Source organism: Hermetia illucens, chromosome 2 (assembly GCF_905115235.1).
Source record: "Hermetia illucens chromosome 2, iHerIll2.2.curated.20191125, whole genome shotgun sequence".
Lineage (NCBI taxonomy): Eukaryota > Metazoa > Arthropoda > Insecta > Diptera > Stratiomyidae > Hermetia > Hermetia illucens.
Window position 1 is genome coordinate 152,028,262 of NC_051850.1, and position 27,784 is coordinate 152,056,045.

General features: G+C 40.8%; 1 protein-coding gene across 3 annotated transcripts in view; it reads left to right on the plus strand.

Moving 5' to 3' along the window:
* The window catches only part of LOC119650296 (glutamate synthase [NADH], amyloplastic), a 183,983-nt gene that overhangs the window by 145,548 nt on the left and 10,651 nt on the right, over positions 1-27,784 (plus strand). For 2 of the 3 annotated variants that reach the window (XM_038052932.1, XM_038052933.1), the window contains 13 exons: positions 11,363-12,446; positions 13,018-13,020; positions 18,979-19,157; positions 19,219-20,379; positions 20,435-20,565; positions 20,623-20,981; positions 21,093-21,238; positions 21,916-22,025; positions 22,093-22,226; positions 22,293-22,624; positions 22,746-23,067; positions 23,139-24,026; positions 24,089-24,363. In XM_038052932.1, coding sequence (XP_037908860.1) covers positions 11,363-12,446; positions 13,018-13,020; positions 18,979-19,157; positions 19,219-20,379; positions 20,435-20,565; positions 20,623-20,981; positions 21,093-21,238; positions 21,916-22,025; positions 22,093-22,226; positions 22,293-22,624; positions 22,746-23,067; positions 23,139-24,026; positions 24,089-24,363 — 5,124 coding nt within the window. The remainder of the gene's footprint in view (positions 1-11,362; positions 12,447-13,017; positions 13,021-18,978; positions 19,158-19,218; positions 20,380-20,434; positions 20,566-20,622; positions 20,982-21,092; positions 21,239-21,915; positions 22,026-22,092; positions 22,227-22,292; positions 22,625-22,745; positions 23,068-23,138; positions 24,027-24,088; positions 24,364-27,784) is intronic. The other variant, XM_038052934.1, reaches the window with a different exon arrangement.

The window sequence follows — 27,784 nt, forward strand, 5'->3', positions numbered from 1 at the left end:
AAATTGGTAGCCCAATCCGGAACTTGGTCTCCAATCTGTAATCGACCAGGATAGGGGTAAGAATTTATCCGCGATTTCTATGTCTTGAACTCGGGAAAAAAAGACGTTACAAAACTGAACCACAAATAGCGCTCAAGGATATCCACAAATCATTCGCAATCCCCAATCATGTCCTTTTAACAATGATAAAATACTAAACCCTAAGAAATTATCTCCGAACCGCCTCTGTTTGTTACTAATATGGCATGCATTTTTTCCTTATACAAAATAAGCCAGTCTGAGTGGTGTCAGTCCAACCAAAACCAATGGATACAATCAACTTCGTCTGAAATTAAGTTTTATTATCTGGAAAACTCATAAATATTTCACAATCAAAATGCAAGAAACTTCATTCTTACTTTCAAATCATTGGTGTGGCTAGTTGTTACCTCCAGTTGTAGTTTTTTATATGAGAGACCGTAGCAAATGGACAAAAACGCCTCTGTACAACACGCTGCTGTTCTCAATAAACCCCAAGTTAATTTTATTCGAAAATAAGACTTTTCGCCATAACACATAAGGCTAAGTAAATAAAAATCAATTATCGCAATTGAGTCAATAGTTCTGGACGTATAAATTCTCTCATTAGGTTCTGAATATCTCACCAACCGCCGACTTCACCACAGTCTGTAAATGAATTCAGAAAAAAAACCTAGATTACACCTTAATTCAGCTTGTAAACCTTTGTATAATTGCAATTAGCAGACACAACATTCTCAACTTAGTTGCGCAAACGAATTAATGCACAGCCATATAGAACAATTAAATAGTTATTATGCTCGGCATTAGATAGGTTTTAATTTAGATTACATTCAGATCGGCGACGGAGTAGATGCTAAATGAGAAAACACGTGCTCTCTTAGCCAGTGTATTGTATCTAAAAATAGTCAATGTAAAATTAATTGGCCTAGACCTGATTAGAAGTACAATGGTCTTGTAAGATCTAATCGATACGAAGGCGAGAGTATATACAAATACAAAGATAGTAGATGCATCCATGATTAGTACAAGAATTTTATCTTTTGTAGTGTGTTGAATTTATGTGGATTACTACCTGACTCATGTGCTCCAATAGATAATTTTGAGGATTTTCCCAGGTTTCAAATTATTCAATGTTTAGAAGGAGATTAAAAAGTAAACAGTGGTTTCTCTCTTGATAAGAATTGTTTACTTCCTCGTATTGAAGACTTCTCTATTTCACAAATTTTGATAAGAGATACGATGTTTCTAGCTTTTGCTATAGATTAGTGTCTCCTATATGCACACAATGGGTAACAAAAGTACTGGTGCAACCGTAAAGCATCTAAAGGGCCAAGGAGAGAAGTGAAAACAAGTTCGTGGCATCGAGAAAGAGTAAACACAATGACACAGCAAAAGTTAAAAGATAAGACGAATGACATGAACAATGCAGATGATTTGTGGGGAGTAAGATAGCTCAAGCACAGTCAGCCAATTAAAAAGTTAGATAGTTACGGCAATACACTTTGAAGCCAAGTATCTCGAAAGATCGATGATTTTTTTAGATTTATTTTATGCCGTTATTATTATTTTATTAGTGTTATTTTCAACAGAAAAATAGTGATAAAATCAAAAAATTAGCGTTTTGCACAGCCAAGAAAAACTTGGACACTTCAACTGTAATAAAAAGAAAATAAATTTATGTCAACAATTGGGAAAATTAGTATTTGGTGTGGTGACCATTAGCTTATAAAACTGCGAGAAGTCTTCTTTTCATCGATCCTACAAATTCCGCAGAAATAGAACTCCAAACATCCTTTATATGATATTTTAAATCCTTTTTGTTCCTTATCTCTCGTTTTCGTAGCTCCCTTTCGACTTGTGCCCACAAGTGCTCTATAGGATTTAAATCCGGGCTCTGAGGTGGATGGGGAAGAGTCTTTCTGACATAGGAAAGCAGTCATTCCTTAGGTCGTTGTCACGAATTAACATGATATCTGATAGCAACCCCAAGATTGCTATCGTGGTATGTGCTGCCTTAGTATATTAAGGTAGCGCACTTTAGTGAGGTTTTCCTGGATTATATATAGGGATCCTAGTCTTTTAGATGCCATAGCAACCCACACCATGATGCAGCCACCGCCGTGTTTAACTGTTGGTACAATGTTACCGTCTTCTAAAGCAGTGCCTACTCTTCTCCACACCAGTTGCGGGCCAACGAAACCGAAAATGTTAAATTTCGACTTGTCGCAAAAGATAACTGTTTTTCAAAGCTCTTCTGGCTTAAAAACGAACTCTTGAACATATTTAAATCGTTTTTTAATATCCTTTTGGGAAAGGAGTGGCTTCTTCCTCGGAGTATAGGCCCTGTATCCCTCCCTATGGAGAAAATTTAGGACGGTTTGAGGATGAACTGTCACTATACCTTTGTTCTCCAAATTCAGTGTAATAGATACTGCAGTTTTCTTCGAATTGGTCCTTATGTCCCGCAAAATTTGTCTTTTTGTTTGTTCCGACTGGATTTTCGCAGGTCAGCCACTACCTGTTTTGCATAATACACAGTGGACTTTGGCATTTCTATTATTTCAGGTATTTCGCGTACACTTTTATTATTGAAATATTTTATGATTAGCTCTTTTAAGTCACGAGACAACTACTTATTGTCCATTTTCGGGCCTTTACCGCACGATACTTGCAAGGAATTAAGCGTCGCAGTAGATACTAGGAAGCTCAGCACTTCTAGACGCAATAACGGTACTCCTTTTGAACCGCAATCACATTACGTGTTGCCGATATGAAATGATAACTCGAAGTATCCAAGTTTTTGTTTGGTCACGATAAATGCTAACTTTTTTATTGTTCTGTGCAACATAAAATAATAAAAATAATAATAACGGTAGAAAACACATATGAAATATTATTGTTTTCTCTTTCATAACTAATTTATTAATATCAGCTGGTTTTCGAGATATTTGACTTCAAAGTGTATTGCCGTAACTGTCCAACTTTTTAATTGGTTGACTGTATGTGTGTGCAACATATAGTGCATAAAGCCAATAAAAAGTACGATGGTTTTAAAAAAAGGAGATCTCTTTGGCAAATCGTATGCAAATAGTGACGCTTGTTTAAATACTTTAAAGTTACCATAAAATCGCGTAAGGTGGAATTTTCGGTGAACATATCATAAAAATTGTGAGGACGACTGAGTTGGTTGAGCGTCAGCCTCTCGATCCTGTTATCCTGGGTTCTAATTCGGGTTAATCATGGATATTTGTATTCATCTTTGTGTGCTTTTTATTGCACAGCATTAAGTATGATGATAATGAAACTTAAGGGGGTCATCCTGTGTGTCGGGTTGGAGAAATCGTTTTTTTTTTGCATGAATTGTATCTATATATAGTGGAGAATATGTGGGCAAAGGGATTTTCCGATATTCCGAGTCGTTCAGAAATTAGAGTGTTAAACAGGTAAGGAGTTTGCAGCCGCGGTTAGAGTACTCTATGAGAAAGAGCATCGAATCTTCTTCTACCTGTTAGTTTTTTACCTGAGCCTTATAAATTCGAACACAGGTATGGACATAAAAAGATGAAAAACCAATCAATTGTCTAAACTTATTTGCAGTTTGGAATAAAAAGGATAATCCAGCCTAGAGTGACCACTGAAAGGCTTTCAAGCTATACTCAATTATATTTTGTTGTAAGCATTGTGCTGTTTGTGTGTTCAGTGATTTTTTTAAATGGATCGTACGAAGGGAGATCGCTTTAACGTTCAACGTCATACTCGCACTAAAAAACGAGTATTTCATGGGAATCGATACTTATCAGAGAAAAAGGAAGGGAAAAAAGGACTTCGCATCAACATCAGCAAAGAAACTTTTAGCAAGCATGCAATTGCGGCAAGTTTTGTATATTGTATATTGGATTTTGCTGGAGTTATGCGGGTATTTCTACAAATTTCTGTAAATAATAAAATATACGTTGTAGTAAAAAAGGAATGCGTAGGACATGTCGAGAAAAGAATGGGAAATCTGCTAAGAAATGCAAAGAAGAATCACAAAGGCATTGGTGGAAAAGGGGCTGGAGAACTTACTGATAAGGTTATTAACGACCTCACTACATTTTTTGGGCTAGCTATTCGTCGACACGCAAATTCGATAGAAGGAATGAAGCAAGAAATTTGGGCAACTTTCTTCCATAAATGTTCTACAGACGAAAATCCTCAGCATCAAAATTGTCCAGCAGGCGAGGACAGTTGCTGTAAATGGCGTAAAGCGGAAGCTAAAGGAGAACTGGATAGTTTCCACCACGAGAAGGCACCTTTGACTGAAGAAGTTCAAACAGTCATCAAACCAATCTACGAAAAATTCTCACGAGATGATCTCTTGAACAGATGTTTAGGAGCAGAGACCCAGAATAACAATGAGTCGTTAAATGCATTGATCTGGACTTTCGCTAATAAACACCTTCATTCTGTGGCCAAGGTCGCAGAAATAGCCACTTTTCTGGCTGTAATTATTTTCAATGAAGGATTCAATGACATTCTCAAAATCCTAGTGACAATGGGATGTCAAGTTGGTCACATATGTCAAGTTTATGCCGACCGCCGTAATGAAGTGCGAATTTGGCGGTCCGAACGATCATCGACTGACCTCGCTAAAAGAGCCAGAATTGAAACCAGAGAGCAACAATCGGCCCTACAAGACTTTTTTGAAGAAACGGAGGGCACTCTCTATGAACCAGGTATAGTAGATTAATGGTGAATTAAAATTTTACTGTTGATAACCACATTTAAATTTTCAAATGCGTTTTTCTCGAAACTACATCTTGAAAATCGGCTGCCACCATAGCTCAAAATCTATCCAACCAAATTCTTTGAAATTTTCACGACTTCTTTAATGCATATTTCTACGGTCCGCAAACTAGGATAATTGCGATCGGACGGGTAGGTTTTTTTTTATTCGTAAAAAACCATAAAAAAAACACCAAAATTCAAAAAATTAAGTTTAAAAGCCCACCAAAAATTTACCTTTTAATATTTTCTAATTATCCTAGTTTGCGGACCGTGGAATATTGTCCACATTAAAATGCCGTTTAGTTTTTTTCCTCAGATGAACACAGGGCCCTTCAGGGTGGCAGCAGAAAAACACCTTTTTTTGGAGATGGGTGCATAAATTGACACGTATTCCAAAAACTAGCTACGATATTAATCTGAAACATTTATCACATGTACTAGAGATATCAATAAACATATGGTGAAAAAATCACGTTCCTATCTTCATCCAGTCCTCCAAAATAATTTTTCAAAAAAGCCAAAAAAAACGGCCTTCATACGGGATGACCCCGTTAAGCACAGTCTCACTGAAATAAAAATATGAAAAAGGAACTCTTTGAGTGACCTATATTCCACAAAAGGGGGAATAAGAACTATACACATAAAATTGAAAATAACCCGAGCAGCGAGACCGCAGAAGCACAGCGGGATTTAATTCAAAATCTTAATCTTATCTCATTATAACTGGTGCCTGTTTATACCTAAGATACTACTCAACACGACAGCACATATCTCTTAGTTGTAGGTAGGGAAGAAAAAAATTACAAAATTTTGAAAATGGTAAGATAAACTGAGTTATTTAAATTATTCGTTGTGTAGCGTTTATTTGTTCGAAATATTAATACGGAGACGAAGTAAATGTCAACACAATAATGTTGTTTAATTTATTTGGTATTGTTACTGGGTCTTATACGTAAGTACAAATAGATTACATTAAATTTATTATAAATAATATATGTAAATAAGCCCATTCAATCAGTCAATCCCATCATCGCATCTATCCAGAGCTATAGGCAGAAAAGATCAGGAAAGCGCCGTTACGGACGGAACGTGTAGAAGAAAGGAGACCAGCTAAAGTGAGCTAACTCCGCCCCGTGATGATATACCTTATATAGTAGGAGAAGGGTAGGCGTATGTGGCGTGTCTAGACCAGCGTCTTTCCTCAAAAAAATCTATTATATTTATACATTGCATCAGCTTTTGACACTGCCAGCCATGTATGGCGTTTCGTTCTTGGAATTAAACGTTGTTAAACACTGTTTTAATGGAAATGCTATGCTCCCTCACATTCTGCTTTATTATATTCAAAAGGTGTTCAATGGGATCCAGATCTGGGGTCTAGACCGGCTATACTATCCCATTTTCTCTAAACCTATGCATTGCGGGGGACGCTGCCTTGTTGAAATTTAGTGTCACCGAAAATGAACGTTAGTCGAGACATCAAGGCAGTTTCCACCACGATTATATATTTTTCTCTGTTCATCTGACCTTCAAAAATTACCACTTCATCGACACCATTGGCAGCCTTAATCTCCAGTGCATAATACCACTTCCTTCGAGATTGATAGTAGGCACCATATAATCCGAATGATATTCTTTATCGACATGGCGTCTCTCGAAAGTCACACTCGACCTTCCGACCTACGAGAAAGTGAAGTTATAAAATAGATAAAATATTTTAGAGGAAGCCCGAATATTCTATAAATGTTCGCATACAAACTTACTTGAAAATTTGATTCGTCAGATTACACGAGATTTCTCCAATTTAATGTTGTCGAGTCAATTTCATTCTTTGTTTCGCTTCCTTCTTGACTCAGCAGCCCTTAAGACCTGCTTCGACAAATCTCTTCGGATATGAGCAGTAATAGCCTTTCCCTCTTCTTTCGACAGCTCTGCAGCAAGCTCAATAGTATTTGTCTACGATTCTTAATAGGCTCGCTATAAGTCTCGCACTGAGAAGTGGAACAAATTGTTGGCGAAATATAGGTACATGCGAACTCGAAAAAAAGCCACTAGTGGGATGACCAGTTAGACCGACAACCTTAGTTTTGTTGGTGTTAATTATCCATTTGACACTGCTTTCCTCCGCGAATATCCGCGAAGTGGACGTGGTCAGTACAGGAGGATCCAGATAAGAGCCCGCCTGTTGATCAAGCATTCAAGGTAGTTTTTGGTAGATTCCAGGATTAATACTTAAATATCAGGGGTGCCATCTAAACGATTATCCCACTGGAAAGGGTTTCCATATAAGAGTAAGAAGCCACTGTGTAGAAACTACTGGAGCTGCGATTAACAGTTGAATAGCAAGACCGTCAATCTCATCGACTTTACTCCAGATAAGTGCATTGATGGCGGAAATGATTTGATTTCTACCTAGAAGAGCAATTCGTACCCAATTGTTTCAGTGATCATTTTATTTACAAGAGATGGAGCTTCGCCATCTGTTATACGATTGAACTTTGGCCTTCCTGATCCGTGCTATAAAAAATCTCTTTTTGTCATGACATATGCTACGATGTACTCCACGAGATTTGTCGCGGTTCAAGAAATTAAGCCCGTCACGTCCCCCCCCCCCCCCCTCTAGCAACGGAAATAAGAGCCTTCAATTTATTACCCTCATCGATCCGTTTTCAAGTTTTTCAAATCAATCAGACCTTATGATCTCCCCTCGAAACGAGACTAACAGCTTGACTTGCGCAAGAGTGAAGGCGAGTCTATGCAAGTTGCAGAAAGCGACAAACCTCCTACCATTCAGATTACAGTCCTCACAGTTACCAATTGCTTATCTGAGCAAAGTGTTATCAAAGCCCACCGTGTCATCAAATTATCCATCGCGATCACAATGCGTCTTTAGGATCCCCTTCTGAACTGCATTGAGTTGCTCATAGAAAGCCTCCTTCTCTTCTGTATCGGAAGTCTCTGTTGGTGCAACTATTGAAATCTTCCTCACTTTTTACTAGAAGCTTACTTCCGGAGTAATTTCTAGAGTTCCGCCATCTTACATCGATTAACCCCAAAATGTCTAGAGGACTTAACTGGGATAGCCGCTAAAGTTGAAGAAAGCATGTATTCTAAGGATCATTCGTAAATTCCTGAATCCGTTTCCGAAGCGTGAATAAGATTCGTATCCATTTTAGCTGCATTTAACGACAAACAGAATACGGGGCATCGACTTTCCGGCTTACCAGTGTATACTATTACCCGTGGTGAGATTTACCACACCTACATCCGGAGTCACCTAAATGTCCTACCATTTAGATTGTGGTGCTCTTCCGTCTTTTTGGGGGTGGGGGGAGTGGTGATCGTCGAAGCGGAGTTCAAAAATGAAGTGGGTATTAACTGTATTTAAAGCCCTGGTAAGGATTCGCATTTGCGGCTGAGCAATGATAACGGCAACGTGTTGATGTAGTAACCACGTTGTCAGTAGATTGTTTTCTATAGAAGGGATTTATACGTCCCACTAGAAAGAAAAATAGCTAATTTTTTAGGTTCAAATGTATGAATATTATTCTGGCGATACAGCTCTCATCTCATTGATGACATTGATAGCCTACGACATAAAATCATCAACAGTAATATTGAGACATGCGTATATGCCATCATAGATAATTCTTCGTATTTTCGGTCCCGGGGCTAAGATTATGTGGGCCACTCTGTTGTTCCTTTTGCTTACGCTATTTCATTGTGTCTCTATTCCAACCGTTCTACAAAATCTTGGGTTCGAAGTGAATCCCCTGTCTCTTCCATTCAACTCACAGGCCTGACCAACCTAAAAGTACCACACACCCGGTGCATTTGACATTATCCTCGCCTGGCCAGACCATACTGGATATTTTGAAACGTGAACACTGCAGGGACTGTTTAGAATTAAATATTGTGCAACTTCCACATATTGACCAACGTTCATGAAAACTTAATTACTCGGGCAGTGCTTTGCAATTATGTGGCTTGCTGAAGAAGTTCCACAATAGTGGAATCAGTACAGAGCTCTGTGGGATACTCATGCAAACAATATACTCTTTAGGTTCATCATCAGTATCGTAGCAGAGCCGTCTTTCTTCCAGATAGCGGTCGACAAAAGCAGCAACTGGGAAAGTCAGTTGTCGCTCCTTTCCAGCCAGAGCAATCATAATTTGCTTCAGCGCTGTCCGCATAGTGTTGAGAAAAAAGAATGGCTTATCTGAAGGGTTACCAGCTTTAGATACCAACAAAACTTTTTGCCATTACGATAATACAGGAAATATCTCATCTGTAATGTATTCTCCGCACAACTTAGCGAACATGTCCAATGTCGTTTTTACCACAAGTTTCCGGGTCCGAAGCTACTTTATAACTTATCCTATTGTTAATTCCCAGTAGCTTTTTTTGATTACTACGGGCGCTACTTCTTTCTCCCAAGTTCCTTATGACAGTGAAGATCCCCCCGTGCTGAGGCAATAATCCCTGAACGAACTCTATCATAATCCTTCAGAGACCCACCAAAAACTTATTTTCGACTCTGCGCAGAGTCCTTTCAAATTCCCTCCTTGCTTCGCTAGACAGCTAACTGACTTGATGTTCGTTTAAGCTTCTTTGTAGGGTTGTTTGTTCTTTCTTAATAATCTCTCTGGGCAATCGTTTGTCTCGATGGTGACCCAAGCAAAGGTTATTCAATTCACTATTCTATTCAAAGTTAAAAGTTAGGTATTCTGTTTGTGCATAATCTCAATATTGAGCCGGATTTTCTTCAACAGAAATCTCTCTCTGTGTGGGTAGCTAATTTTACCGTATCGATACTAAATTTTGGTGGACCATCGTTTTCGTTTGCCAGCTTCATTGCCATTTTTGGCCTCACAGATTCCCTCGAAGTTAAAATAAAATTAGTAGGAAATCGATGTGGGGATAATCTTCATTAGAGGGTCCGGGGTGGAAATTATGTGGGACCCCTATTGTCCCTTTTTTCATAGAAATTCACGCATTTTCGACCCCGAAAAACTCCAGACGTGAAGGAATCTACGTTTGCCACACCCCTCTGGTCTGGCCTGAATAACTCCTTCTGTTCCCCTTTTCATCAGTCGTAACAATCCGTAATAACTGTTTAATGTCGTTCAAATTCCAAAGAACCTGGATTTATTTTATGGCTTGGTTCGACTAATTGCTAGATTTTTTTCCGGGCGTTTACTGTACTGACAAATTTCTGGAGATTTTTGCTAGATTTGGTCCATAGGAATTACGACATCCATTTAACTAAACATGCTTTCTGTTAAGTGGTCAGAGTGTCGCGGCTCACGATCTTGAGGAAGATATTAGGCAATAATATGGGAATCACTTCAATGAAGCGTATCGTGACTCGAAAACTCAACGAAAACTCAAGATCTTCTTTTGAGTGATGTATTTTATCTATAAAATTCCATTGTCGTTAGTGTGACAATCCAATTGGATCAGGGCCTTGAAGTGTGTTAGAGCACTTCATTCAAGATCGTAAGGGTACACTACAGTACACTGTAGGAGGCAATTGGGTCAGCATTGCATTCGTCCGAGATTATTATCCTCATTTACAGCTGAGTCGACTGGTATTCAACTTCCAGTCTCTACCACCAGTGAGACTCGCACCACAACCTTCCGCTACAACTGTCCAGCGCTCTAACCACTGAGCTATCCGGGAACTTTTTCATTTTTACTTCGTTAAAAAGGTTAGTGTTCGTACCAAATTTTTTAGTTGTAGTTCTTCATGTATTTTTTTGTACGAACGAAGAAGAATAATGAGCGTAGTGGTTCCTTTAACTTTTTAGGTAAATCAAAGTCTACAAATGAAGTAGGTCGTAGCATTAGGATATAACGTGTATCGTTTCTAATATCCCAATGAACAATTTGTAAGTTGAGAGTTAAACAATTTAAATATTTAAAAATTCGCGATAGGGAACCACTTTCTTTCGTAAAATACTATAAGGAAAATCCTACATATATAAAAGGAGTTGAAAAAAAAGTATTCGTTGAAAGGCATCTGCAAATATCTTTGAAAAGAAATTGTATATTGCATTCAAAAGGACACTAAATCTCAATTTTAGGGCTTTCAATTTTCTCCTGAGTATTTGTGACTTTCAGATCAGCGTGAATTTCTTAAAAATTAAGATGTGTGTGGGTTGTTAACGTTTTATTTGAGTACATTTATGGCATGTTCCTACTTCGCTTTTGTTGGTTGGAATCCATTTTATGACTATCCTAAAATCCAATGAACACATTTTGAAGCCATATAAAAGTAACGATCCCACATTGCCTATGTATGCGAACGGAATTTTAAAAAATTCTCATAAAACTCTCCTTGAATTAAATCATGTTTATCATAAAAATATATCTAAGCATCTTTTTCGGCCTTTTGTACCCGAGAGAGCTATTTTTTTTCGGAGGGAAAATAGAATGGATGATTTCATCGAATTTCGCTAGAAATATTCCTCGTTTTAATTTTGAATAGAAATTGATTCCTTGGCAGTAACAGTCCTTCAAATTTTTATGCTTCAACATTAGTTTGATTCTCATATCTTTTTTTTCATTCCAGGGCCGAGCAAGGTATTGAATTACCTGGTAACGGTGATTATGCAACTGGTATCTTCTATCTCGATAAGAGGACGCATTCAGAATCTGAACAAGAATTCGCTGCTTTAGCTGAAAGTTTGGGAGTTACCGTGATTGGATGGCGCACGGTACCAGTCGATACAAATGCAATTGGTGCGGTAGCGCGCAGAAGCGAGCCTTTTTGCCGACAAGTTTTTGTAACCTGTCCACATAAGGATGGCAAGGAACTAGCACGGCACATTTTCGTCTTGAGAAAACGGGCCACTCACGAATTGACAAAGGAAGGAAGACGTTTCTACATATGCTCGCTCTCTACTAGAACAATTGTTTACAAAGGTCTGTTCACCTCAGATCAACTATGGTCCTATTATACAGATCTATCGAATCCAATGTATTCCTGCTACCTGGCCTTGGTTCATACACGTTTCAGTACGAACACCTTCCCGTCTTGGGAGAGAGCACATCCTCTTCGTGTCCTTGCTCATAACGGTGAGATCAACACCCTTCGTGGAAATGTTAACTTCATGAAAGCCCGTGAAGGCGTGATGAAGAGCCAGGTTTTCGGGAAAGATTTGAAGAAGCTCTTCCCGGTTGTTGAGCCTGGCTTATCGGACTCAGGATCAGCTGATTGTGTTCTGGAGTTTCTTGCAATGGCTGGTGAACGATCATTGCCCGAAGCTGTTATGACAATGGTTCCAGAGGCCTGGCAAAATGACAAAACCATGCCCCAGGCGAAACGTGATTTCTACCAATGGTCTGCTTGTGTAATGGAACCTTGGGATGGCCCAGCCTTGATCTCGTTTACTGATGGACGTTACATTGGAGCTGTTTTGGATCGTAACGGCTTGCGTCCATCTCGTTTCTATGTAACAGCAGATAATCTATTGATTATGGCTTCGGAAGTCGGTGTTTATGATACTGATCCATCTAATGTTATCTTGAAGAGTCGCCTCAAGCCGGGCCGTATGTTACTGGTTGATACCGAGGAGAAAACACTGATTCAGGATGTCCAATTGAAGGAGTATATTGCGCGATCTCGTCCACATTCTCAATGGCTGAAGGAAAAGGTAAATAGTTGGTTGGAAATGGTTTTGCATTGATATTAAGCTACACACATTTGTATCTATGGGGTGTACATACATATAAACATAAAAAACTTCACTATCCGTAAATATTTGCTACTCTAGTCATCAAAACACCAGATAATAAGGAAGTTTTTTCAGATTGGATCAGGAAATATTATAATTGACTTCAGGGACATTATCCAAACTCAGTCATTCGGTTATAACATTTATCATAGGAATAACACAGTTATTCACAGAATTTTGGGAAAGGAAAACAGAAAAAAACATATTCCTGATCCGAATCACAGCAAAGACACCCTTCAATGGTTTTATGCAACAATATTGACACTATTACTAACAGTCTGACTATCATATTTCATTCATCCTTTGAATCCTCTATCGTCTGAAATGTTTTATTTGTATTTTACTGTCTCCGTACTACCATTTCCATTACTTCATCACCCTCGCAATCAAAATTACGTATTAATATATCTACATCTTTGCATATATCCTTTTTTATTTTTTGAAAAAATACGTGCTTTGCTACTCATGATAATGATGGTTCCGTCTTTAGATGGTAAGTAGCATGCTGCTTGGTGTACTGATGTCCGAAATTCTGTGATGGAAGCGTTTGCATGCATTACGTTTGCGGTGAGAGTGTATAAGATATGTATAAACAAGGGCTTCCCAATAAGACCGAGTAGAAATTAACCCTGAATTGAAAAAAATGTAGGTGTTGTTGATTTTTGTTTTATCTTCCTGGGCCTAGCCGAACCAACAGTAAGCACACTTCCAGGAAAACGAAACGAGTATTTGCGTGGCATTAGGAATTCTTTGTAGGGCGTGAGGAAGTCGAGAATCTGAGCCACTATCGCCGCCCAAGGACGAGTGTTGGAATTTCAAAAAGTTTCCCAAGATGGGTGCCACGTCTCCTATCGTATCGATATATCATCCGCCAATGTCTATGGTCTATGGTCAAAAAACTAATCCGGTACGGAGATCTTCTTTGGCGCGTCCAGCGTCACTTGTGACCGTTGACAAAACTGGTCTTGTAACTCTCGAAAGCTGTTTCATTTGCCGGAGTCTATGACACTTTCCTTTTATCATTCGAATCACGAAGAAATTCTTTCAGCGGTAATTGCAGATTAGCAGTATTTCGGATGCATCGACGCTAATAATTTAAAATTCGCAGAAAACGTCGTAGCTCGACTATTGTCTCTGGTTTTGTAGAGCAATACGAAGGTGTTTCTTGTGCTCTTCAATGGTTTTCGACATGATGATCATCATCAACGGCGCAACAACCGGTATCCGGTCTAGGCCTGCCTTAATAAGGAACTCCAAACATCCCAGTTTTGCGCCGAGGTCCACCAATTCGATATCCCTAAAAGCTGTCTGGCGTCCTGGCCTCCGTCTTCTTTTTCTACCATAAATATTGTCCTTATAGACTTTTCGGGCTGAATCATCCTGATCCATATGGATTAAGTGACCCGCCCACCGTAACCTATTGAGTCGGATTTTATCCACAACTAGACCAGAGGTCATGGCATCGCTCATAGGTTTCGTCGTTATGTAGGCTACGGAATCGTTCATCCTCATGTAGGGGACCACAAATTCTTCGGAGGATTCTTCTCTCGAACGCGGCCAAGAATACGAGGAATACATGAGGACTCGCAAGATCATTGTCTTGTACAGTAAGAGCTTTGACCCTATGATGAGACGTTTCGAATGGAACAGTTTTTGTAAGCTGAAATAGGGTCTGTTGGCTGACAACAACCGTGCGCGGATTTCCTGATCGTAGCTGTTATCGGTTGTGATTTTCGACCCTAGATAGGAGAAATTATCAACGGTCTCAAAGTTGTACTCTCCTATCCTTATTCTTCCCGTTTGACCAGTGCGGTTTGATGTTGTTGGTTGGTTGGTTTTCGATGTTGACATTGCCACCATATACTTAGTCTTGCCTTCATTGATATGCGCGCCGCCTGCTCGATCTGAATGAAGGCAGTTTGTGCGTCTCGGGTGGTTCTTCCCATGATGTCGATATCGTAAGCATAGGCCAGTAGTTGGGTGGACTAAAGAGGATCGTATCTCTTGCATTTACCTCAGCATCACGGATCACTTTTTCGAGGGCCAGGTTAAAGAGGACGCATGATAGGGCATCCCCTTGTCGTAGACCGTTGTTAATGTCGAATGGTCTTGAGAGTGATCCTGCTGCTTTTATCTGGCCTCGCACATTGGTCAGGGTCAGCCTAGTCAGTCTTATCAATTTCCTCGGGATACCGAATTCTCTCATGGCTGTATACAGTGCCCTGGCTATGCTATCATAGGCGGCTTTAAAGTCGATGAAAAGATGGTGCAACTGTTGTCCATATTCCAACAGTTTTTCCATCGCTTGCCGCACAGAGAAAAAAACTGATCTGTTGCTGATTTGCCTGGAGTGAAGCCTCTTTGGTATGGGCCAATAATGTTCTGGGCGTATGGGGCTATCCGGCCTAGCAAGATAGTGGAGAATATCTTATAGATGGCACTCAGCAACGTTATAACTCTATAATTGCTGCACTGTGTGATATCTCCCTTTATGTGTGAGACAGATAATGCCTCGTTGCCAATCGTCAGGCATCGATTCGCTGTCCCATACCTTGAGCACAAGTTGATGAACCACTTGGTGTAACTGGTCGCCTCCATATTTAACCAATTCGACTGTAACTCCATCGGCTCCTGGCGACTTATGATTTTTAAGCTGATGAATTGTACGGACCGTTTCTCCTATACTTGGTGGTGGCAGTATTTGTCCGTCGTCTTCAGTTGCGACATGATGATGATATCGTCAATGTAACAAAATACGAATTCCAGGTCACGAAATATTTGATCCATAAAATGCTGCGTGGCGTTACGTAAGCCAAATGGCATCACCAAAAACTCGAATAAGCCAGGCGGTGTTCGAGCAGCAGTTTTGGGAAAGTCTTCTTTAGTCATGGGAATTTGGTGGTATGCACAGTTTAGGTCCAGTGTCGTGAACACAGTTTTTTCCAGTAGTCGTTCACTCACGTGGTGAATATGTGCAATTGGGTAATGATCGTAGCCGGCGACTTGAGTCACAATAGAAATGCCGTACTCAGGTGTTTGCAAATTTTGTCCTGACTTTGAAATGGACGTAGTGCGATCAATGAGGCATTTGATCGGTGTGTCGATGTTAGCGATAACAAATAAATATTGAAAGGATCTTCGAAGTCCCAGATTGACTTCAAGCGATTCTTCGCCGTATGTGGTGACCTCCCATAGGTTGGCCGCTTGAGCTCTCCCGCAACAAGTTGGTGTTTGATACACTTGCGAGGAATTACGGAGATGATTGAGCCGGAATCAATCAGAAAACGGAGGTTGTTTCGGCTGTCTGTAATATGTAGGCGGTGTTCTTAAATGCTGTTGCCGTCGCCTACCGCCTCGACGTGCGGCAGCTCAGTTAGTTGTCCAATTTTTTTTTCAAATCGGCACGGGGAACGACACTTCAGTGCTTTTTTGTCGAAGCCGTAATGATAGTAGCACAGTTCCGAGTTACCACTTCGGCGGAAGAACGATTCCTAGCACGATGTCGTCGAGCTTTAGATGTTGATCTTCCTTGAAGGCCTCTAATTGCTGCCTTCCGACCTGGAGAGGTGCTCTGGTTAACTAGACGGCTGTTGATGGTACATGTCTGCTGTGCGGGCGACGTAGACAGGACATTTAGATACGGATTATTGTCCAATATTTCTGCCAGTTTGTCTAGTTTAAGGCCATTGTCACTATCACTCATTGTTAATACAGATTAACTGTGAAAATGCCGATATTGTTAATGCACATTGACTGCGGAGTCTTTTTGTACACAATAAAAATGGCGGATGGAGTCTGAACTTCACAAGGGACGCGATTCTAATTTGTTCATCAGCGGGGGTCACCATTTATAGATATATATGCGAAATTAGCTGTTGTGACAACTTTCTATAAAAATGAAATACGATGATTAAAGCAATTAATCATTTATTTAACAAAGAGATTTAACACATAAAGCCATGCCGGTGGACAATCAAGGGGAGAGAGATCTTCTTCCAAAAACTTCTAGCCGATGGAACCGCCGCTCTGGTGGTTGAAGTTGAAAACGTTTACACCGCTACAATTGGAAGACCACAAGCGGCATCGATTGGAAGTTTCTCAGCGGGCAATCCAATTGGATTAAAATTTAAACTGCGACCTTCCGCTACGACAGCCTACGGCTCTAACCACTGAGACATCCGGACACAGCAATATATACTGACGCAAAATGTCACGTGCTGCATTACCACTATTCCTTTTCGTCCTTGTCGAGAGGACGTTGAAGACTTCAATGGACCATGACATCTTTCTTCATCCACATCAACTGCGCCGGTAACTCACCGAGTCATGGACCTTGGCCAAATGGCTCTGGATTTTGAAAAGGAGCCAGGCAAATTCGAACTGAAGATATCAACAAAACTAAGGTCCTCAATCTGACAGGTCATTGCGCTTTTGCTATCTGAATTAATGGCCACAGCATTGAAGGCATCGATAAATTTGTATATCATAGTAGCATCATCAGCAGAGGTGCCACCGAACTCGATGTTACTCGATGTATTAACAGCGCTGTTTTATCTAAAGTCTGGAAATACAACTATCTCGACACAAACATCAAGTTTAGACTATTCTATTCCAATGTTCTCACTGTGCTGCTATATGAAAGCAGCGAATGGAAAGCGAGCGCCACTATTATTTGAAAACTCCAAGCGTTCGTGAACATTTGTCTGGGGCGTATCATTGGGGTTATCTGGGCCGACATAATCTTAAACGAAAAGTTTCGCCCGGATACGGGCTAACTATCTGTGGAGATGTTGATCAGAAGGCGGAACTGGCCATGGATAGGCTAGACATTAAGAATGGGCGGTGACTCCACTGCTGATCATGTCGTGCAATGAAATGCTAGGACGACGGACGATTTGCCCTAAAAATGCGTGGCGCAGAGCAGTAGTAGAAGACGGTAGGCTTCTCACAATGTCTTGAAGAGAGTTGAACCACATTTCTGCAAGCTGTCAACGATGGCGCGTAGCTGTAGTTGACGTACTGTACCTCGGGACAATGGCAACTTCATACGAGAGGAGAAATGGACATGAAGGGACTCATTAAGAGTATAAATACCAAGTTGTATGCAAATCGTGTATTTGTTCAGTGAGTGATCGTCGATCAGATAAGGCAATCCAGTAGAAAAGTACAAGCATGGAAAAAATCGAGTTTCTCGGCGTGATTAAGTTCCCTGTTGAATTCCTCTGCCATCTCTCCAATCGTCAAACGACGATTGGAACGCACAAGGGCATTCACTTTGGCCACATGAAAGTCGTCAATTGAGGTTGAAGATCTTCCTAAACGAGGGTCACCTTCCTTTGATATTCTGCCTTCCTTGAATCGTTTAAACCACTCGTGACACCGTGAACGACTCATCAGTTCATCACCAAAGGCTTACTGCAGCATTTGAAAAGTTGTGAAATATTTGCCCAATTTATCGCAAAATTTCACGCAAATACGTTGCTGAAAAGTGTGGAAATTTTTGATCAGACTTCGTATTTGGAGCCAACAACACCATCAGTCGCTTTTGGTCACGCTGTTCTGCAAGGCAGAAGTGAAGTCGCATCTGAAGAATTTCCACTGCCCGTGCTACGAAATCGTCAGCGGTTTTTATGTTATCTTTTACTTATCCCGAATAGGTTAATTAAGTGCTCAGGTGTCAATCATGGAGGCTGTCTTCTTTATGAAAATTGAAGGGACTAGCAAACTGGACGGGAAAAGTTCTGTAGCTCTCCCATTCAGTATCTCATCACAACCAAGAATTCTGTGGGAGTTCAACGTGTGTTTACTGCAATCAGCGAATCTATAACTCATCAGATGTTCGATAATTCGATTTTTGTTTTGGAAAAACACTAGCTACACTGTTGGTTTCTAGGAGTTCTACCACTCTTATTGGGATCACCTAAGTTTTGATATTCGTGAAATTGTTATGTTGGCGATTGGCTTGGTTCTTTTTTTAGCAGTATTCAGTTCAGTTCCATTAACTTGAGCTGGGATTTTATATGTGATTGGTTAGGTATTCAAGGGCGAAAACTAGAATTCTGTTTCAATGTAAGAGGAATTTTTGCCGGAGTCGAAAAAATAACATCCCTAGAGTATCCACCAATTAAGTAAGATGATAAATTTTTCAAAAACTGTTATGTCTCCACTGAATTTTGGAGCTGAAAATTTCAAGACAGGATCAAGATTATTTGATTCTTCTACTTGAAAAAAAGCTTCCATTTTCGAATAATGCTTGCTCAGTTAATTTCTGCTATTCGAAAAGCAGCTTCCTCCTTTTCGCTACGTTGGAATGAATTCCTTTCGCATTTTGATACCGGAACATTTCTTTGAAACAAAATTTATTTCTTATTTTGAATTGAATATGCAAACACGAGACTAACTTTATATTTTCTGTGCAACTCTACTTGACTTCGAAATTCTAAACGAAAAGATAACTCTCGAGGAGATGCGTCAATCGGACATTGTGAATGGTGGTGGCCAGGTTATAAATGGAACGAATGGTGTAGTTGATTTGGCAAAGAATGGTGGAGTCCTTGACCCTCGCCTAACAATTTTCGGATACACTACCGAAGCTATAAACATGCTTTTGGTGCCAATGTTTGCGAATAAGTAAGTAAAAGTTTACGAAGTTGGTTACCAAATTACAATGCTTCTATTTTTCAAATTGCAGGAAAGAGGCCTTAGGGTCAATGGGCAACGACGCTCCGTTAGCGTGTCTTTCTAATTTCCAGCCACTACCCTATGAATATTTCAAGCAATTGTTCGCTCAAGTCACCAATCCTCCAATTGATCCGTTCCGTGAAAAGATTGTTATGTCTTTACAATGTCCCATTGGACCCGAAGCAAACCTACTGCATCCTTCCGCTGAACAAGTTCACCGACTTTGGATATCGAACCCAATCTTGAGCATTGCTGATCTGGAAATGTTGAAACGCACCAAACACAGAGGCTGGACGACTAAAGTTCTTGATATCACCTTCCCATATTCGGAAGGGATTGAAGGATATACAGACACGATGCGAAGGATTTGTATTGAAGGCCAAGATGCTGCTGAGAAAGGTGCTCAGTTACTTGTTATTTCTGACCGGAACGCCGGAGAAGGACGAGTTCCAGTTTCTGCTCTCTTAGCACTTGGCGCGTTGCATCAACATTTGATTGAAACGCGTCAACGAATGAAAGTTGGGTTGATCGTTGAAACTGGTGAAGCCCGAGAGGTTCATCATGTATGCGTTCTTTTAGGCTACGGTGCTGATGCTATCTGTCCATACTTGGCTTTTGAATTAGCTGCCGCCCTGCGTGATGAGGGTGTCTTTGATAGGGCTATGAGTGATAAGGAGATTTATGCTGCATATGCTCAGGCTATTGACACCGGTATCGCAAAGGTTATGGCTAAGATGGGTATCAGCACGCTGCAGTCCTACAAAAGTGCGCAAATTTTCGAAGCAGTTGGTTTGGGCCCGGAAATTATCGATCGATGTTTCCGCGGAACACCTAGTCGACTGGGTGGTATTGGACTGGAAACTTTAGCGAAGGATGCCTTCGATCGATATAACCTGACGTACGCACATTTGACACCTGATGTGAAGATCCTGCGAAATCCCGGCCAATATCATTGGCGTCATGGTGGTGAGGCTCATATTAATGAACCTAGTTCTATTGCAAGCTTGCAGGAAGCGGCAGTTCGAAACGATAAGAACGCTTACGAACGGTTCCGCGCTTCAACATTGGAGAGCGTGAGGCAATGTACTTTGAGAGGCCAACTTGAACTTGTTGACGATCGGGAAAAAATTGATATTTCAGAGGTAGAACCAGCTAGTGAGATCGTTAAGAGGTAGTACCAAAATATTTAAGCTCGTTGGACGCATAACTGATATACTCTTTCGTAGATTTGCAACCGGTGCTATGAGTTTTGGAAGTATTTCACTTGAAGCGCATACAACCCTTGCCATCACAATGAATCGTATTGGCGGCAAAAGTAACACCGGTGAAGGCGGTGAAGATGCAGATCGATATCTAGGTACAAACCTGTCACACCGCTATATCGATTTTTCTCTAATTTTGCCATTAATTACAGATGAAGGCACCGAAAACAGCACACGATCAGCAATCAAGCAAGTCGCTTCCGGTCGTTTTGGTGTTACCGCATCTTACCTAGCCCATGCCGATGACCTTCAAATCAAAATGGCACAGGGTGCTAAACCCGGAGAAGGTGGTGAATTACCAGGATACAAAGTGACAAAAGACATCGCACATACTCGTCACTCCGTGCCGGGAGTCGGTTTGATTTCGCCACCACCTCATCACGATATCTATTCCATTGAAGATTTGGCTGAGCTCATTTACGATTTGAAATGCTCAAATCCTAAAGCGAGGATAAGTGTTAAGTTGGTATCGGAAGTAGGAGTTGGTGTCGTTGCGGCTGGTTGTGTTAAGGTGAGTTGCTGAGATGGTCGTTGAATTTATGAAAGAGTTTTCACCAGTGCACTTATTAGGCTTTAACAATTCAACCATAGATTTTGCTAACAATGCTGTATTTCTCTACAGGGAAAAGCAGAACATCTTGTAATCTCCGGACATGATGGCGGCACCGGTGCTAGTTCATGGACTGGTATTAAATCGGCTGGTCTACCATGGGAATTGGGTATTGCTGAAACACATCAAGTTCTTGTACTAAATAATCTTCGTTCAAGGTAAATACGCTTTTCACAAAACTGTTGCATCTCTGTTCTGTATCGAAATAATTTTACACTGAAGACGCCTGGTTTGCCAGATTCGTGAATACTATAAGCCTATAAGGGAAAAAACGGGACACTTCAAAATTCGTAGAGACCTAAAGCCTACTAAAGTTTCGTGAAGGATGAAAAACTCTCGTGATAATCGCAAACGTACACGTGAAAATGAACATTCACGAGACGATGCCATTTCAAATCCGAACAAGTACTTAAGCAAATGAGAAATGCAGAGAAAAAAATGCAACAATAAATGCGTTTGCTTGACGGTGGATTGATTGGTTGAGCCTATGGATAGAAAATACAGTTGGGTTTCCTGTGTTCATTCTCGAAAAATCGTATTTATTCAACAGAAGAGAAGGACGATGACTTTCTCCTCGTTGGATATATTTCTGTGCTCTCGTTGTTGATGAGAATCGAAAGGTTCGAAAAAAGCCCGAAATCACATTAACTAGAAAATAACCCAAATTGAAAGATCGTGGTGTTATGTGTCGATCCGAAATCCGATCCCTGCTTCTGCGCGCGTATTTGATTGTGTTGTCATATGGCCAGCGGTTATTAATTAGTAATTTGTTTTAATTATTCCTTTATATTGTTAGAACTGAAAAGTTTTATGCTCATTGCGCTCACTCTTTTAGGACTGTCGTACAAGCCGATGGTCAGCTGCGTACTGGGTTTGATGTTGTCGTTGCTGGAATTTTGGGTGCAGATGAATTTGGTTTCAGTACAGCCCCCTTGATTGTAATGGGTAAGTAGTACACATGCTAGATAACCTGACATGCATGTTTCAAATTAATCCATGACCTCGATTTCAGGCTGCACAATGATGCGAAAATGCCACTTGAACACATGCCCCGTTGGTATTGCCACCCAGGATCCGGTTCTAAGAGCGAAATTTGCAGGAAAACCAGAACATGTAATTAACTTCTTCTTCATGCTTGCCGAAGATGTAAGTCTGCTTCTATATTTTCATCCGTAATGGACAAATTTATACATTTTCTATCAAACTTTATAGATTCGTCAAGAAATGGCCAAACTGGGTATCCGTAAGTTCCAAGATTTGATTGGTCGTACTGATCTCCTCAGAGAGCGCAAAAACCGTTCATCGAAAGCCGCTCAATTGGATTTATCCTTGCTGCTGAAGAACGCTCTAGAAATTCGTCCAAAGACGAACATCGTTGGGGGCTCAGTGAAACAAGACTTTGGTATTGAATCACGTTGCGATATGGACTTGATTAAATACTTTGGGAACGTTATTGATGGACCTGAACAGAAGGACTCAATCAGCATGCAAATCAATAACACGATGCGCACATTCGGTTCGACATTGAGTTATCACATTGCTTGGTAAGGATTTAGAATGAGACAAAAACCATTAGCCGATCTTAAAGAAAATGTCCTTCCTTAACTTTATTATTAGCGTAATATAATTTGATATCCTTTATTGAAATTTGTAAATTATTTTTAGTAAATACGGCGAAGATGGTCTCCCGGAAGGCAAAAACATTTCTATTAATGTCGAAGGATCAGCGGGGCAGAGCTTCTGCGCTTTCTTAGCACGAGGTGTTAATGTAACACTTGTTGGAGATGCTAACGATTATGTTGGCAAAGGTCTGTCTGGAGGAAATATTGTGATCTATCCACCACCGTCCAGTAAATTTGAATCGCATTTGAATGTGATTGTTGGAAATGTTTGCTTGTACGGTGCCACCCGGGGCAAGGCTTTCTTCCGAGGAATTGCTGCTGAACGTTTCTGTGTTCGTAACTCTGGAGCTATTGCTGTTGTTGAGGTAAGTACTCTCGTCAGGAAAACAGTTGATCACAAATTTTCAACTCATTTTCCATTTATAATCACTTACAGGGCGTTGGTGATCATGGCTGTGAATACATGACTGATGGTCTAGTCGTAATCTTAGGCCTAACAGGACGAAACTTCGCTGCCGGTATGTCTGGTGGAATTGCCTATGTATATGACATAGACGGCTCGTTCAGATCTAAAGTAAATCCAGAATCGGTTGAACTTCTCCCATTGGAGAATGAAAAAGATATTGAAACAGTGAAGTCTCTGCTCGATGAATTTGTGAAGGCTACAAATTCTGTGATAGCCGCGGATCTACTTCAAAATTGGCCAGCGGTCCAATCAAAATTCATTAAAGTGTTCCCATATGAATATCAGCGTGCATTACGTGCTCTCGAAGAAGAAAAGATTGAAAAGGCCGTTCAAAAAGACGTGAAAGCTGTTGAAAATGGTGTTGTCGAGCCCAGCATTAAAGACATTGAGGAGGCTATTCAAGATATTGCTCTGGAAAAGAAACGTGCTGAAAAAGTCCTGGACAAGACTCGTGGTTTCATCAAATACAAACGCGAGGCAAGCATTTATCGTGACGCTACCACTCGGCAAAAAGATTGGGATGAAGTTTACAACTTCCCTCATGTACGTAAATATTTACGAGTACAGGCAGCTCGCTGTATGGAATGTGGTGTTCCATTCTGTCAATCGAATGTACATGGCTGTCCTCTGGGTAATATCATTCCAAAGTGGAATGACTTGATATTCCATGGATCATGGAAAGAAGCTCTTAATCAATTGCTGCAAACAAACAACTTCCCAGAATTCACGGGACGTGTATGTCCTGCACCGTGCGAAGGAGCCTGCGTCCTTGGAATCTCCGAGCCGCCGGTGACAATTAAGAACATCGAGTGTGCCATAATTGATCATGCTTTTGAACAAGGCTGGATCAAACCAGAGGTGTAGAAAAGAAACATTACAAAGCCATTCAATCTCTAACTGTGTTCCATATTTTATTGCAGATTCCTGAAACCCGCACAGGTAAAAAGGTAGCTATTGTGGGATCTGGTCCATCTGGCTTGGCGGCTGCTCAACAGTTGAATCGTGCTGGCCATTATGTAACGGTATTTGAAAGGAACGATCGCGTCGGAGGTCTCCTTCAATATGGTATTCCAACTATGAAACTGTCGAAAGATGTTGTAAAGCGTCGTGTTGACTTGATGGCAGCTGAGGGCATTGAATTCAAAACAAACATTCACGTTGGCAAGGACATCAAAGCTGAAACATTGTTGAATGAGTAAGTATTAACTTTTGTATACAGTTATGGTATTTGTTAGAAAAGTAGACTCTATACCTAGATATAAGCTTTGCGATTGATGTAACCGATGATTTGATATTGCAATATTGTAAATAACAGGATGGAATTGAACATCCACTTCCGTGCAAATTAGAATATGTGCTGGCCCTACTGAGGCTCTGCAGTCCTGCCGCCAGATGCTCTTAATATACCCCTGCACCTCTTTTCTCTGGTTCTTCACATAAAACACGCTGTAGTATGCAATGCTGTCAGACTACTTGTCGTACGGCAATGAATTACAAGGCACTGGGGCATGATCTGAGCCCCAAGCGTAACATAGCTATTCAAATTGCACTACTTAACAGCCGCTGACTGAGAGGGCGAAGCCTCATCACCTGTGCCAAGTCGTGGCGGATTTGACTCTCGTTTAGCAAGACCCGATCGCGAGAGCTATTGACAGACGTGGATTACAGCGATTTGTACGAGGCACTGGTCTATAGGCGACCATACCGCCAGACTCGGCATATCCTACAAATCGCATTTCCGAGTTGCGAAGACGAGGAAAAAACCCCCAGATACTTTCTTTGCGATTGCCCAGCTCTAGCTAGGATCAGGCTGCGAACAGTAGGTAGTCTATTGTTTGAGGAACTCAAGGAGATCTCTGGTTGCAGGATGGGAGAACTGTTTTCCTTCGGGAATGCTACGGGCTAGCTCTGAAGATCTGAACCGGTTGGGCTCAGCGCCCCTTCCTCTTAGCACAGCAGTCATGGTCTTAAGAGTCTACGGTACTAAAACAACGAACCAGAGCGCTAATACCTGAGATATAAATCCTCTTGCCACTACTTTGCCACACCTTGATATGGTTTCTAGAAGATAACTGAGACTTTTCATACCCATTTCTGGATTTAACTATGGTAACTATTGGCAAGTTGTCGGGTACGGTATGGGACCCCATGAGTGCAATTTTGCAAGCGATTTACAGCTGATATCTCCGAAATGGATTTACGGTGAACGTTAGGGAAACTGAATTTGGTATGTTCACTAAGAACCTTAAACTCCACGCTAGCTCCTTCATCAGGGGTGGAAATCTAACAAGTTCAAACAGTTTAATATTTAGGAGTGCATTTTAATTCCAAATTAATATGGAAACACTATCCATGCGTTTTGATGTACGAGTATACGTGAATTGCTTAATAGCTGAGGTTGAAAGCTGCTAGTACAAATCCGAAGGTTCGGTTGTTTAAGCAGAACTGGAGCAATGAAAACTAGCCATCGGCGAAGCTGTCCAAAATGTATCTCCCATTCACTTAGAGGGGAAATGGAAAACTGCTGACAATGCATATAGATTATGTACTATTAGTACTTGGAAAGGCGACGAACCATGCAGCCATGCGTTCAATTACCCGCAATCGAAATGATCTCCAGATTTACCTTTGGGAAAACATTCTCTCTGTCGTCATCATTGAAAAAGAAAAATGTACGCAGGATAATCCTTTGCTATTGCAGACAAAATCATCTTCGGCGAATCGGGAATGAGATCGCCTCGGAGTATTCTGGGAAAATCCGAGGAGGGAACTACCCTTGCTCCTCGGCAAAATGATTCCCATATTTCAGGCGTGTCCTCCTATTGGTAGCCGAACAATGTCAATGGTAAAACTCGTGGAATCGGACCATTTGAATTTGTTCCAACAGTTGAGCGTCATTATCAGGATTAAACATCATATTAAGCCAGTTCGTAGGGAATGGCCATCAGATGCTGCTTAAACTCGTTCTACTGAGCAAAAAGTTAATGATATAAGAGTCACTCCACTTAGGTATCGTTGATGATGAAAAAACTGACAGATTCGTCCGGCGTGGGTTTACCTCCTTCATAATGGTGAGACTAGAGCTGGCTCTTGGGGTTAAGTCAACCACTGGCAAATGTATTCTAATGAACCCATGCGCATTTGCATAGCCGGATAAACAATTTTGAATTCATGTTGGTAGGCGAACTTTTTTGTGAAACAACCAGTAAGTGATGAATTCATCAGCGTATTCCAGGACTTTGATTAGGCTAGGTTTGTTAGTGGATTTATGCTATCAGATGAGTGTTGTGGTCCATTAAACTGAAAGCCAAAAATAGTGCTATTACTATCGTATTGTTGGTCTGCTTCAATATTTTGGCAGAGATCAAAAGAATAGAGATAGGCTGCATTCTTTTTGAGAATGGGAATGATTTGAATACTGTTTCAATCCGCGAAAATATGGGAAGCATGATGTAATGATACATTGAGATATCGAGATTATTTATCGCAGATTTCAGAAAGGAATAGCAAATTTCTATTTCTAAATAGTTTTCCCTTTAGAATCTGTTAAAAATTTTATGTGAAAACAAGAGCTTATTAAAATCGGTTCATTGTCTGTTTGTTTGCCTTTTTTTATGGCTGGCGGTGAAAATCTTGGAAAGATACTTTAGCATCAGGTTGCACTAGCGTGTGGGACTCTCACCCACTAAACCATCCCCATTTTCTCCTTCTTTCATCGCAGAACCGCTGTAAAGATTTATTTCAAAGAGGATAGGCCCTACAACGATCAAGCCTTCCGCTTTTCGGGGGCTTCTTGCATACTCCGGTTTCCCAAGTTCAGCCGCAATTCTTCTGATTATAGAGTTCTCAGACTTCGTCATTTTCCCAATGATATTCTGCATGCTTAAGCTGATTTTTGGAGTGTTTTCCATGCTTCTTCTCTCTAAGAAAAATAGTGGACAATAGAACATGACATGCTGTGGGTCCTCAAGAGTGCAACCACATTCAGAGCAGACGGGAGGCCCATTTAATCTGAATTGGTACAAGTGCCTCCTGTAAGCTTCACGCTCTGACAAGAATTGGGTCAGGTGATAATTAATCACGTCGTGTGGCTGCGGGGGGGGGGGGGGGCTTCATTGTTAGATATCATCCGTCTTAGCGGTAGGCTGGTATTTACCGATAGTTTACTCAAGTAACTCAGCTTCGAAAGCAGGTCTGTTACGTCGATTGTTGAATGAGTTTGAGGAAAATACGATAGGCAATATCTGATAGGGAGAAATGTACGGGCGGATTCTCCCGGTTGCTTTTTGTAGTAAAACTAGTTTTTGCCTCTTTCCTAAGGCCTCCTATGATAGCATAGCCAGGGTAAAATTGTACACGACCATGAGAGAATTCGGTATCCCAACGAAACTGAAAAGACTGACTAGGCTGACCCTGACCAATGTGCGAGGCCAGATAAAAGCATTAGGATCACTCTCGAGACCATTCAACATCAACAACGGTCTAAGACAAGGAGATGCCCTATCATGCGTCCTCTTTAACCTGGCCCTGGAGAAAATGATTCGTGATTCTGAGGTAAATGCGAGAGGTACGATCCTCTTTAATTTCACCCAACTACTGGCCTATGCTGACGATAT